This window comes from Chenopodium quinoa, unplaced genomic scaffold, assembly GCF_001683475.1.
Source record: "Chenopodium quinoa cultivar QQ74 unplaced genomic scaffold, ASM168347v1, whole genome shotgun sequence".
NCBI classification, from domain to species: domain Eukaryota; kingdom Viridiplantae; phylum Streptophyta; class Magnoliopsida; order Caryophyllales; family Amaranthaceae; genus Chenopodium; species Chenopodium quinoa.
Window position 1 is genome coordinate 1,572,584 of NW_018742441.1, and position 13,385 is coordinate 1,585,968.

At 39.1% G+C, this 13,385-nt stretch overlaps 1 protein-coding gene across 2 annotated transcripts; it reads right to left on the reverse strand.

Moving 5' to 3' along the window:
• Nucleotides 1–204: 204 nt before the first annotated feature.
• Nucleotides 205–12,735, reverse strand: LOC110716575 (pentatricopeptide repeat-containing protein At4g20740-like). Of its 2 annotated transcripts, none has more exons than XM_021895204.1 (3): nt 10,390–12,735; nt 779–917; nt 205–686 (listed from the first exon to the last, which is right to left on the reverse strand). In XM_021895204.1, exon 1 carries the CDS (start codon nt 12,575–12,577, stop codon nt 10,403–10,405), a length of 2,175 nt encoding a protein of 724 aa, XP_021750896.1. In that variant the 5' UTR covers nt 12,578–12,735; the 3' UTR covers nt 205–686; nt 779–917; nt 10,390–10,402. The 2 variants fall into 2 exon arrangements, with proteins under 2 accessions (XP_021750896.1, XP_021750905.1); XM_021895213.1 differs by having other exon boundaries at nt 779–927.
• Nucleotides 12,736–13,385: the final 650 nt, after the last annotated feature.

Genomic DNA, 13,385 nt, shown 5'->3' on the forward strand with positions numbered 1-13,385 from the left:
TACAACTAGTATCTGAATATAATCATGGCAGTTAAGATTGCAGTTAATGCAGTACTTTGTATATGAAATTATGAATTACTCAAACTTCACCCCTAAAAATCAAAGATTTCGGACCTTGATAAAATGTAGATTGTAAGCCACTTTGAATTACCCTTTGTATACAGGTGCCGGCAGCAATATGATTCCATACTTCAAACCAACAGGTAAATCCTCCAGAACAGAAGAGTTGAATTATTATTATTGTAATACCACAAGTACTGCTAACAGTATACAAATCTGGTTTAGCTATTGTCAACAGCAACAGCAAAAAAGAAATTCAATGTTCCCAGTCAGAACACTTGAATCTCACTCTAATCTACACTTAGCTACACAATTACTAACAAGGAAATGAAACTATAAAAGAAAATCTATTGCTATCCTAACTCCTAAGACAAGTATACAGTAGTGACTACAAGAAATATATACCACGGAACTTAATCAAGGCTGGATACTCTTTAAAACAATGCTGTAACTGAACTGCTATGGCAGTCAGTTTCATATAGATAATTTCTAATGAGAGCATGCTGAGTTGTTTCCATTCTGAAGCGGCATTCTGCAAATCTTCTGAGAAAGCCGTGACTGATAGTATCAACAGATCAGCTTAACCTTTTGCACCCTATTTAGATCACATTTCATTGGTGCATGACCTAAGCAAGCAGAATTCAATAGTGAGTTAACTTGACTAGTCATTTTGAGCAAAAGTAGTACAGTACGTATAATAAAGCAAGATTCAAATCACCTGTTAGTTGGCAGCAGAACAAACAGAAAACAGCTTCCATGTGATAATTTGGGTACCTTATTTGCTGCCATAGTTCAAACTGAATCTTGTATCACTTCCAGCTCTGCTGCCTCCCTTTGAGGCCATCATTGAGTCTTTCCTGCAACATTCTTTAATTTCTTTATTAGTTGATATACTAGGCTATAGAAAAAGAGCCTCCAATGTTAATGAAGTCCAATGTGCTAATGGATTCAGAATAAAAGTTCCCTCTGAGATGGATTTTGTTATTTTAGCACCCCGCACAAAAAGGTTTGACTTTGCTCATATACTTGACACCACAAGGAACATACAATGTCAGGAACCAAGAGGAGGAATAAATGCAGGTCAGTAACATTATGTTATTGACAAAGACACCACAGAAACTTTATTTTGTAAGAACAATCGAAGGCAGATGCTATTAAAAAAAAGGAAATAAGTTCAATCAATATACTCTGAATCTTAGACACACAGTTTGGCATGATTTATAGCGTTTGAACGGGTTTTGACTTATTATTGCAAGTCTGTGTGTGTGTGTGTGTGTGAAAATTGACACAAAAGCTTCTATTTTACTGGCATACAAAAATGGGTTTATTAAAAATGGGCGTTTTTAAAGCTTGGCACTCATAGGAAGTGGGAATTGACATAATACGATAAGGGACAAGGAAAGTAGGGGGCCACCAACAAGTTTTTAAGGAACTTGTAAACCGTTCACGGATCATTTAAGGCAACCACGAATAAAGGAACAACGAAAGACAACAACGATTGACCCGTGAAGGTTACACCCCATTCATAATCCATGAGACTAACTCCATATGGTTCGGAATCACAAAAGGAGGATCGGGGATGATGGTACGAAGTGTCTCATGGAGTCACATTCGCCCGTATTGGCCTCTACTTGACTTTTGTAATGAAATGTGATTCCTGCGATCTCAAACGACATACAAACAAAGATTTAATTTGCTCCAAGCTATTATTAGGCTAAATTGGTTGAATATCAATGCAACACATTATTCTAAAATATTAGTGACCACTTTAATTAATAACAAGATTAAAAAGGAACCTAAACCGGTTGTCCAAATTATCTTATTAGTCATGATTTTCAATTACATATTCCCTTTAAACATGCAATATGGTGATAAAAAAATAATAATAGAATAAACATTAATATTGGAAGCAATTTAACCATAAAACCAACAATATAAAATCGTTAGAAAAATAATAGAAATAAAAGAAACATAATTCTTACTTTGATTTGTTTGCTTGCAACTATAAAACAATAAACGAGTTCGTAACTTCAAGGAAATTTAACAAAACAACAATTAAATCAAATTAAATTAAGCAAAATAGGATTGATTTGGGGCCAAACCCTCAAACAGTTTTACCTTTCACGCCTTGGTTTAGGACAGAACCTCGAATAAAGTACGTGCTCCTTGGAGTGCTTAAGGAAGGAATTTTGAAAGAAGTAGGCTAGTGTTTAGGCTAGAGCATAGAAGAGAGAAAAAGAAAATTAATTGATGCCCAGTACATAAAAAATGAGGGGGTATGTATAGGGAAAATGAGTAGAGAGAACGCACGGAACCCTAAAAAGGATAAAAACCCTAAAAACATTGCCGCGACACGGGAAATATTTGTGTGACGCGGGATATTCTGGAGTGACACGGGACATATCTAACCTATGGGAGTTAAAACGCGTGAAAGGTTTACGCGGAAATGACACGGGGCTGTCCCGTGTCATAGCACCGGCATCGTGTCACGGGGAACTATGCCGTGGCGCGGCAAAGTGTCCCGTGACATGGCACAGTTTGCCATGACGCGGTAGTTCCTGCGTCTGTTTTTCCATCCAAATACATTTTTGCCCTAAATATGTTCAGCCTTTTTAAGTGTTGATTCTTATTTTCGAGCTATTTTTGATTTATTATTTATTAATTGGGATGAAATAATAATAATAATAAATGAATAAAAAGGTTTAGGCCAAAATAAAAAATAAACTATGCTTTGACTAAACATCAAAACTGATGTGTTGGCCATTTTAAAAACTGAATTTAATTAAATATGACTTTTTAAGCACTCTCGTGATTAAAAACTGAACCCGACCAATAATGGCAGTGAAAGATTGTTCATCATCGGGTTTGGTTTCAGGGAGACATTTTTAGGTGTCTACAGAAACCGACTTTGACTGATTTTGTAGATACGTCAGTTTTGAAAATGATAGTCAAAGTAGTCGATAGAGACGGAGAATGATTTAAGACGTATTGCGATCCTAAATCACTGTATATACGCCGATACATGCAAAAAAGTGTTAGTTCCACAGATAAAAGAGTAAAGGGATAGAATGCGTATCTGACACCAGTGTATCGGTGACAAATGATTGGTAGTTTCCTATGCTTGAAGGAATCCACCGGATGACATTTCGCTGAGATACTTTCCATGCCCGAGGAAAGTCGACTGATGAGTTTGGTAGTTTTCTAAGCCTGAAGAAACCTATTGGAAGATACTTTCCATGCTTGAGGAAAGTCGACAAATGAATTTGGCGTTTTTTTATGCTTGAAGAAACCCACCGATAATACTTTCCATGCTTGAGGAAATCCGACAGCGGTTTTCTATACTTCAAGAAATCCATCGAGGAAAACAGATGAATTTAGAGGTTTTCTATATTTGAGGAAATCCACCGATAATACTTTCCATGCTTTAGGAAAGCCGCAACTGATATAATCGCTAATTGTTTTGCTTTGAGAGCATTACCAACAATGAGCAAAAAAATGCTCATGAGCAAAACTTTGGGTAAAATTAAAACAAAAATGTCTTACATCAATGAGCAAAAGTAAAAATGCTCATGAGCAAAATGAAAATTGCTCATAGGATAAGCATTTTTAAAGATGAATAGTAACCATGTGGGGTCAACAATGCAAGTAAAAAAAAGATTTAAAAATAATATAGTAGAGAGAAATATAAGAAGGTATTAGTAAAAGTAAGAGAGAAGATGTAGTAGAGAGAGAATGGGGAATAAATTTTTTTTTTATCATCGGTGGGATAAAAATATGATCACAAAAATGCTCATGGGTTGGAAGAGAGAGAAAGTGGGTAGAGAGAGAATGAGGAAACCAATTTTTGCACATTGTTGGGAATGCTCTGAGAGGTGACAACGATCGACAATTTTCCATGCTTTGAGGAAAAAAACTTGTCTAATAAAATTTGCAAGTCTCTGTGTATCGAGAACCTTGCGCCATGAAATAATGATGGTTCAATTATCCTCGAACGTGGGCCACAGGTGATTTACCTTCAAGTCGAATATCCGACCATATTAGGTGTTTAAAATGTCGAAAATGTGACTCTGATGCTTGTTAGGGATAAATTGGTAATTTTAGTAACCTTTAAATACCAATTAGAATTTTCCGAGTAATTCCAGTGAGAAAATAATTGTTCAAAAGCTGCGGAAAATCGTTCAAACTTAGTCAAAGATGCCCGGAATATTCGCCAGGAGTTTTCAGGAGCGTGCAGGACACTGTGCACCGCGTCACGTGGCATTATGCCGCGACACTGTGCTTAGTCCCGTCAAACGGTAAATAATCCCGTGCCGCGGCAGCTGTCATCGTGTCACGGCATATTTGTTTCGCCGTTTTTGTTTTGGTTCCATCGCTGCAGCTTTTCGAGTGCTCGCCGCTACTGTCGCTGCTGCCAGTGACGGATCCAGGATTCCAGATTAGGGGTAGCACTAAATGCTAGAAGGAAAAAAAAAATACACCTACTAACTTGAAAGTTGAAACTCAAATTAAATTATTTAAACTGGTAATTAACACATCAAGTTATTTTTTTGCATAATATATTGTAATTCTGTATTTTAAAAAAAAGTTGTCATCAAATTTTAAACATCTATAGATTTTGCAATGAGCTGTTATCATGGATAAAATTATGTACATCATACTAGTTATTAAAATACTATTATTGTTGTTAACCATTTTTTTTTATGAGAGTTATTTTTATCTAATGTTTGAACATAAAGTCAAGAAAGTGAAAAGTTATTTGGGGAAGAATCACTTTTCGATGGAAACCATTTATATCTAATCTATTTGAATATAATGTCAAGAAAGAGGAAATTAATTTTGGGGAAAAACATAATAAATCATTGATATTTTTTAGGAAAAAAAATATATCAAAACAAAAAAAAAACAAAGACTTAGAAATGAACTAAAAATTCCTAATAAAAAATAAATAAATAAATAAATAAAAAGTAGGTGTATTGTGTACATGAAGAGAATCGAACAGCTGACCATTGGGTACAAAAAGAAAACTTTATGCCCCTACTTTGATACCACTGAAGCAACCTTAGTTATGCTGAATAATACGCATTGTGTAATTTTTATATTGTGTTTCATAGGAGAATTTTTTGTAAACAATTTTTTTTTTTTTTTTTTTGGGATGGGTAGCACGTGTCCCCCCGGGTCACTACGTAGATCCGCCTCTGGCTGCTACCCGTGTTGCATGGAGATTCACCGGGATACACCATGAGCTACCGTGTCGCGGTGTTGGAGTTCTGTTGCTGCGCTTTTTCCGAGCTTTTCGAGCTCAATTCTTCACCAAATTCACTCAAATTTCTTACTATCTTCGTCATTTTCGAATTTCTACAAGGATCCATGTAAGTTTTCTTTGTTTTTTGTCTCAAATTTTGTCGTGAATGCCATCTTTGCTTAAAACCCTAAAAAATCAAATTGGGGCCTTTTGATTTTAAGCTTCTATGTCAAAATTCTTGCCATGAATTAGCTTGTATATGAATGTATGTTTGTTTTTGAGCAATTTGGGACCAAGTTTGTGTGATTTGGTGAAGAAACGAGTAAATCACCATTTTTGGTACTACTTGTGTGTGAAATGGTGTTCTTGTTGTTCACATTATTTCTTCGCACTTGAAATGATGATATATTGGTTGTAGATCTTGTAAAATATTTCATGATGTGCCGATCTGTTGTTTTTGTGCAATTTCGAAACATGCTTTGTACTATATATGTACCATATTGTCATGGAGAACATAGTGTCAAGCAATTTAGGAGAACTGTAGTATTAGTTCGTCATGGAGAAACTAAGTACTAGAAATAATTCTATTATTTTGCTAATTTTTAGCCTGAGGTAAAAATTTTGCGAATAACAGAAAATGCAACTTGAGGTAGTCATTAAGTTGTTTTTTAAAATAAATAACTTAGGAAATGATGCTAAGTATTTAAATTTTTATTTTTGTTTGAATGTAATAGCATGCCTAGAAGACGGGATCGCGACATATCTACTCATGGCCGGCGTCAGGCTTTTGAGAGAACACTTTCACAGTTCCCGAGGGCATAGACGACGATGCTTTGGAGACTGAGCCTCGCCCTTCTACGGGTAGGGGTAGGTGGACTCCACCTCCGTGGACACCAGACGAGTTGGTTTTCTTTCGTGAGAACCATATTTCTCAGTGTCCACTTACCGGTGCAGTCGATGGCATGCTTCGCCATCATGGATCAGGAGCTGGAGATTTGATTCCCCGACTATACAGGATTATCACGGGGGATCTTGTCACTAACGCCTTATGGGAGTGTGCCGGTTTAGGAGATTTCTATTCAGCAGTCGTAGGATTTCGCAGCCCCCGAGGTTATGGTTCGACAGTTGTTCGAGCGTTGTTAGGAGTATTTTTGGGATACTACCAACACTTTCCACTTTGCTTTGGGGGAGATGACAGTGACCTCGCTGGATTTCAGCATGATTAGCGGCTTACGCTTCACCGAGCGGGCTATACGGCAAATTTTGGACCTCACTTGGGGGGCGGTTGAGGTAGAAGAGTTGTTAGGTCCTGTCGTTCAGCATATCAGGACTCGGCCGGTGCCTCGAGGTGGTCCTAGGAGTGGGCGATCAGAGTTGGCTTCTATTCTTGCCCATGGCTTTGACATAACTGAGACGACATTTGAGCCAGCGAGTGCGGATCTTTATCTTGATTCTCATTTCCGGGACTCTTTCTCATGATAAGAGTTCACGTGTGCTATCTGCCTTCTACTCTCGTATTGGCTAGTATTGGATATGCTGATCTATTCTCGTCGCTGCATCATGGGTGCAGGCAACTGAATGATCAGGCCCCTATTGTTGTCTACAGTTTATGGAGAGTCGTAAAGGTGACGATCTTTCTTCTTCTTGTCTTGTTTTAATCAGTATAACTCATGTGCTTAGAGATTACTTTCGTTGCAACTGTGGTTCTATGAGTAATTTCCGGGATTGGCCCCTCGACCACATCGCGGAGCGGTCCATGATTTCCCTTGTTGGAGCCAGCTAGCGTGATCGAGGCGAGTCACGAGTGGAGTCCGTATCTATGCTGCGCGGGCTGCTGTGTCAAGGCACCTTTTCTGTTGGTGTAAGAATCGATTTCACAGCATGTTATTCTATACTTTGATGTTATTTATCGGCATTCGTTGCAACTTTTTATGGTTTTCGGGCTGCTGTCGAGATCCAGTATTGGCCTTGGGCTGGGATGACCGATCTTCCCGAGGCCCCGGAGCTTTTGGCGTGCCGTACTGTTTTCTTTGGTATAGCACGCTTTGTTTGGTATCTTGGAGAGCGCGTTGTTCGTCAGCACAACGCTGACCTCTTTGTGGTGCCTTTGCCTCCACCGGAGTCGATGTTGGATTCACGTTTGCTTAGGGAGTTGCTGAAGAGGGGGGAGCGCTATACATTTCCTTGGCAGGAGCTCGTGCGTATGAAGAGCGATTATTCACATGATTTGCTTCCTTCCTTGGCTCCTCCGCCCCATCTTCCCGAGGTATGATATTATTTGACACTATTTGTCTCAAGCACACACTAATTAAGTAAATAATGTCAAATACATAAAGTGTGAATAAAATATACAAAGTGAGTCATGATACATAAATAGTGTCAAGTGTCATCAATCAAAGTACATAATAAAAACCCTCGGTCAAAACTCTCCAAATCCAGAAGAGCTAGGATCAGTGTCATCACGAGCCTGCGAATACGGGAACGGCGAACCAAAGAGTCCTTCCATCATCCGTGTACGAGGAGTAGTATCCCTACTAGTCCCCATAGCTCCAATAGAAGACAAATTCAAAGCACGACCTGTCCAACTCGTAAACGGCGTAGGCTGACTCCAAGATGTAGAAAGCGTCGGAGGAGACATCGTCCCATACAATGGAATTGAAAATAAGCCCTGCACCGGTGGTGGCAGCGTCCCTGGTCCACGGGGATAATGACTGGCCTAAACTCTCTGAAGACTCGAATGGCTGGGAAGATGAAGGGCGCTGCCACTGAGCCTCCTGAAACGGCTGCAATGTTCTCGAGGTATATTCACCTGTTTTCCCATAATTACCATTTTTCTATCTTGCACTATTGACATCTTTTCACTTTGCGTCTTTCAGGAGCGACGTAGGTCTCGCTCACGCTCGAGGCATAGAGACTGGGACGAGGGGGGCCTAGTCACCGCAGACGATCTCCTGAGGTTCGTCGACATTCTCAGTCTCAGCGGCAGCAGCCTCCGACATCTCAGCCATTTCAGGGTTCAGACTTAGCGGTGGCAGTCTTCTGTGGAGGCGCAGTGGCAGCGCCCTTGAGTTTAGGCCAGTCATTATCCCCGTGGACCAGGGTTTCTGGGACGCTGCCTCCGCCGGTGTAGGGCTTATTTTCAATTCCACTGTATGGGACGATGCCTCCTCCGACGCTTCCTACATCTTGGAGTCAGCCTACGCCGTTTACCAGCTTGATAGGTTCCGCCTACACCTATGGGGACTAGTAGGGATACTACTCCTCGTACACGGATGATGGAGGGACTCTATAGTTCGCCGTTCCCGTATTCGCAGGCTCGTGATGACATTGATCCTAGCTTTTCTGGATTTGGAGAGTTTTGACCGAGGGTTTTTATTATGTAATTTGATTGATGACACTTGACACTATTTATGTATCATGACTCACTTTGTATATTTTATTCACACTTTATGTATTTGACATTATTTACTTAATTAGTGTGCATATTAGTGTGTGCTTGAGACAAATAGGGTCAAATAATATCATACCTCGGGAAGATGGGGCGGAGGAGCCAAGGAAGGAAGCAAGTCATGTGAATAATCGCCCTCCATACGCACGAGCTCTTGCCAAGGAAATGTATAGCGTTCCCCCCTCTTCGGCAACTCCCTAAGCAAACGTGAATCCAGCATCGACTCCGGTGGAGGCAAAGGCACCACAAAGAGGTCAGCGTTGTGCTGACGAACAACGCGCTCTCCAAGATACCAAACAAAGTGTGTTGTACCAAAGAAAATAGTACGGCACGCCAAAAGCTCCAGGGCCTCGGGAAGATCGGTCATCCCAGCCCAAGGACGATACTGGATCTCGACAGCAGCCCGAAAACCATAAAAAGTTGCAATGTTTAAAGGGAAAATGCAATTGAAAATCACAACTAATAAGATAATTTGGACGACCGGTTTAGGTTCCTTTTTAATCTTGTTACTAATTAAAGTAATCACTAATATTTTAGAATAATATGTTGCATTAATATTCAATCAATTTAGCCTAATAATAGTTTGGAGCAAATTAAATCTTTGTTTGTATGCCCTTTGAAATCGCAGGAATCACTTTTCATCATAAGAATCGAGTAGAGGCCAATACGGGCGAATGTGACTCTATGACTCACTTCGTACCATCATCCCCGATCCTCCGTTCGTGGTTTCGAACCATACGAAGTTAGTAATCTCATGGATTATGAATGGGGTGTAACCTTCACGGGTCAATCGTTGTTGCCTTTTGTTGTCCCTTAATCGTTGTTGCCATAAATAATTCGTGAACGGTTTACAAGTTCCTTAAATAACTTGTTAGCGGCTCCCTACTTTCCTTGTCCCTAATCGTATATGTCAATTCTCACTTCCTATGAGTGCTAAGCATATTCTCCACATGCTTTAACGTAGGCTCACTTCAAACGACGCCTACACTAGTGTATTACATAAAGCCTAATTATTTCATACTTCTAGCAATTCCTTTACTAAGCCATAAACATACACAGCGTTATCAATAGGACCACAAAAGCACATTAGTTGTTTGGAAAAAAAAAAATGTGATGAACAAATTGGAAAATGATAGGTGAATGACAGGATTCTCCTCTTTCATAAACGTAAAAAGTGAAGTGCTTGTCAGGTGAAGCCTTCAAGCATGCAACAGCTTGGGAAAAACCTAATATTGTTGCTGAACATTTGGAGACGGTACAATAGCATAACATCTCAGCACTATAAATTCTCGGGCTATCTCCAAGTGCCAAATTACCTAAATAGTTCTAGTTAGTGGTGCACGAATCACAAATTTCCCGAATCCTGACAAGTGACAACCCAACATCCCAATGCTTTAACTACAATGTCACAAATTTTGTTGCAGTATAAAACAAAGTTTTGCCAAGCATGTTAGCCATTACAAAAAGATTTGACACAGCATAAAAACCATATTTCTTTCCAATAGAAAATACCTAAACTTCTCCAATTTTCTCCCCATTACAGTAATGCCCACAATGATTCAGGAGTAAAGATTATTAGGTTATCTAGTTCAAAAAGGAAAAAAACAAATACTGTTAAACATAAGATGGAATACATTACCTCTGTTCACTCTTTAACTTGGCAGCAATGTAGAACCTTTTGCTTTCAGTTTGGACTCCAGTCCAAAGAACTTCAATCCTGATAGGACCAAGTCTGCTGTTTTCTTCTTCATGTATTCCATAAGCATGTCATCATAAAAAATCACATTGGCTTCGGATATATATTTTTCCTCCTTCATACAGGAGAAAACCTTCCTAGCCTCCTCCAACATCCCATGCTTGCACATGCCAGAGATAACAGCACAATATATAATTTCACTAGGTATGCCTCCTTGGTGTAACATTTCATTTATTACTTCTATGACCTTGTCAGCATCATTCTCTTTGCAAGCATGGATAATGCTTAGAGTGTATTTAAACTCCATAGGTCCACTGCTGACATTAGCCAAGCAATCTTGGACTAGGGAAATCGCTGCATCAATCTCTCCTATTTTGCAAAGCCCGTTGGCCAGAGAGCAATAGGCTGCAACGGAGGGAATGGAACCCATCTCCTTGATTTTATTATACCAAAGACACGCCTCTCTCACATCCTCAAGATCAACAAGACATGTGATCGCATGACTGTAAGTTGTTGAATCGGGTGCAAAGTTTGAATCTTTCATTTCCTCAAAGAGGGACAATGCTTCCTTTGGTTGTCTTACCTTGTACAGAGCTCCCAAAAGAATATTGTACATTGATGCACTACAATAACCTTTGATTTTCAAATCTTTGAATACCTCTAAAGTGCAAGGCAATCTCTCGTCCATTTCAACCATCAGAGAGAAGAATCCAGAAAGTCCATCAATAACCGGTGATCCTAATTTTTCCATCTGGACAAGCAATTTGCAGTAATCATCCATTTTTCTTGATTCTGCATAAGATATCAACATTGGATTCACAGTTGTAAAGTCTGGTTGGAGACCCTCGTTAACTGTTACTTGGAAAAGCTTATAAGCCTTGTCAAGTTGTTTCAAATTACATAATCCTTGTATTAATGAATTATAGATTGACAAATCTGCCCTATATCCAGAATCCATCATATCCTTTAACAGGTCAAGGGCTGAACCAACCTTGCCATCAGCCACAAAACCATCCACCAATGCACCATATATAGCTCTATCAATCAACTCTCGCCTATTCTTCATACCCTTAAATAATTCATAGGCTTTATCCACACGATTCCCTTTACACAAAGCTGAAATCAAAGTCGTATAAGCCATTGCATCAGGCAAAACCTTATCTTTCTCCATTTCATCCCAAACCTTCAAGCACCCATCCAAATTCCCCTCCCCCACTAAAATCCGAATCATAGCCGTGTATGCAAAAACATCCGGTTTTAACAAACTCCTCATTCGTCCCAAAAGCTCCAACATCTCATCAATCCTCCCACCCTTGCACAAACCCTTGATCAAAATCATATAAGTTACAGTCTCCTCCTCCAAACCATCCTTCTTAAAATCTTTATAAACCAACATCGCCAAGTCTAAATGACCCGTCTTAACTAAAGCATCCATGATCCTATTATACAAAAAAACTCGAGGTTTAACCTCAAATTTCTTCATCTTCTCATACACATAATACACCCTAAGACCCCTATTATTATCAGCATGCATTCTAATCAAAATCTCAAACTGTTTCTCACTAGGTGGTCTACCCTGCATATGCATTAACTCAGGTATTTGATCAGCAGCTCTAAACTTATTCAATCTATTCAAACAATAAGCAAATGCATTATAAGAAAGATAAGTATGTTGATAACCCTTTTGTTTACCAGCCCAATGGAAGAACTTGGAGCAAATGTTGGGGTCATCCTGCACCTTAAGGACCTCAGCAACCATGTCCGGGTTAACCCGGCGAAGCTTCGAGAGATCAGCAATCACCTCTGGACCCCACCTCTGGTGTTTTCTGAAAGAATCACAGATGAAACGAGCAATTGGGGATAATTTCTGAGCAATATGGAAGAAATTCTCCGATGGGGTTTTAGATTGAGAGGGTTTTGACCCAATTTGGGAATCTGGGTCCCAATTTTGAAGATTAAAATTTGTGGGTTTTTGAGATTGATGAAAATTAGGGTTTATGGAATTGGGGGAATTAGGGTTTATGGTTTGGCGATTGGAGAAGAGACCACCATACACAGTGGGTCGATTCTGGGAAGGCTTTCTTTTGCCATAGAAGAAGTAGAATTTGGTTGGTTTAGCAGGTGGTGGCATTTTGATTTTGGGTTTGATTTCGGGTTTGATTTCATGCAACAATGGATATCATATTTGAATTCATTAGTTAACAATTTCATTCAGATTTCCCATTCTGTTGTCCTGCATTTGCCACCATTTTGTATTCGAATGGAGGGAGGGAATGAGTGACGCCTTGATTTATCCTTTTGATAAACAAAAAGGGGTGTTTGTTTAGAGGGATAAGAGAGGGGGATAGGATGCACATAAAAGGGAGTTAGAGCAAGTTTAGCTCCAAGTCTTAAGATTTGGGGTGATAGTATCAAATTGAGTCTTAAGATTTATACTTAAAACTTTTCTCATTTTTCAAGACTCAACTTAAGACTTGAGATTGGGACCCACTTTACTTTTATTTTTATTATTCCCTTTTTTTTACACTTGTCTACATATAATATGTCAAATAATTAAGTCTTAAGGCTAAAGTGATAAATTTGTATAAGTCTTAGTGAGTTTTAACAAGAATTTAATGACATCATTTTCAATGGGGACCACCAAAAATGATGTCACATCCAAATTAGTAACTAAGGGGGGTGATATAAGGGATGGGGACTAAATTTAATGGGTAAAAGACATTATTACCCTTAATGAAAGAGAAAGGAAAAGAGGGTGATGAAAGGATAGTAAGGGTATTTTTGTATTTTTATTAGTTAATCCAATCTAATCCCAACTCATACCAAACAATGGAATACACTATTTTTATCCTTATTCCATCTATTCCACCTTTTTATCCCACCTTCTTATCCCACTTAATCGCATCCCTCCTACCAAATGCCCCGAAAATTAATTGACA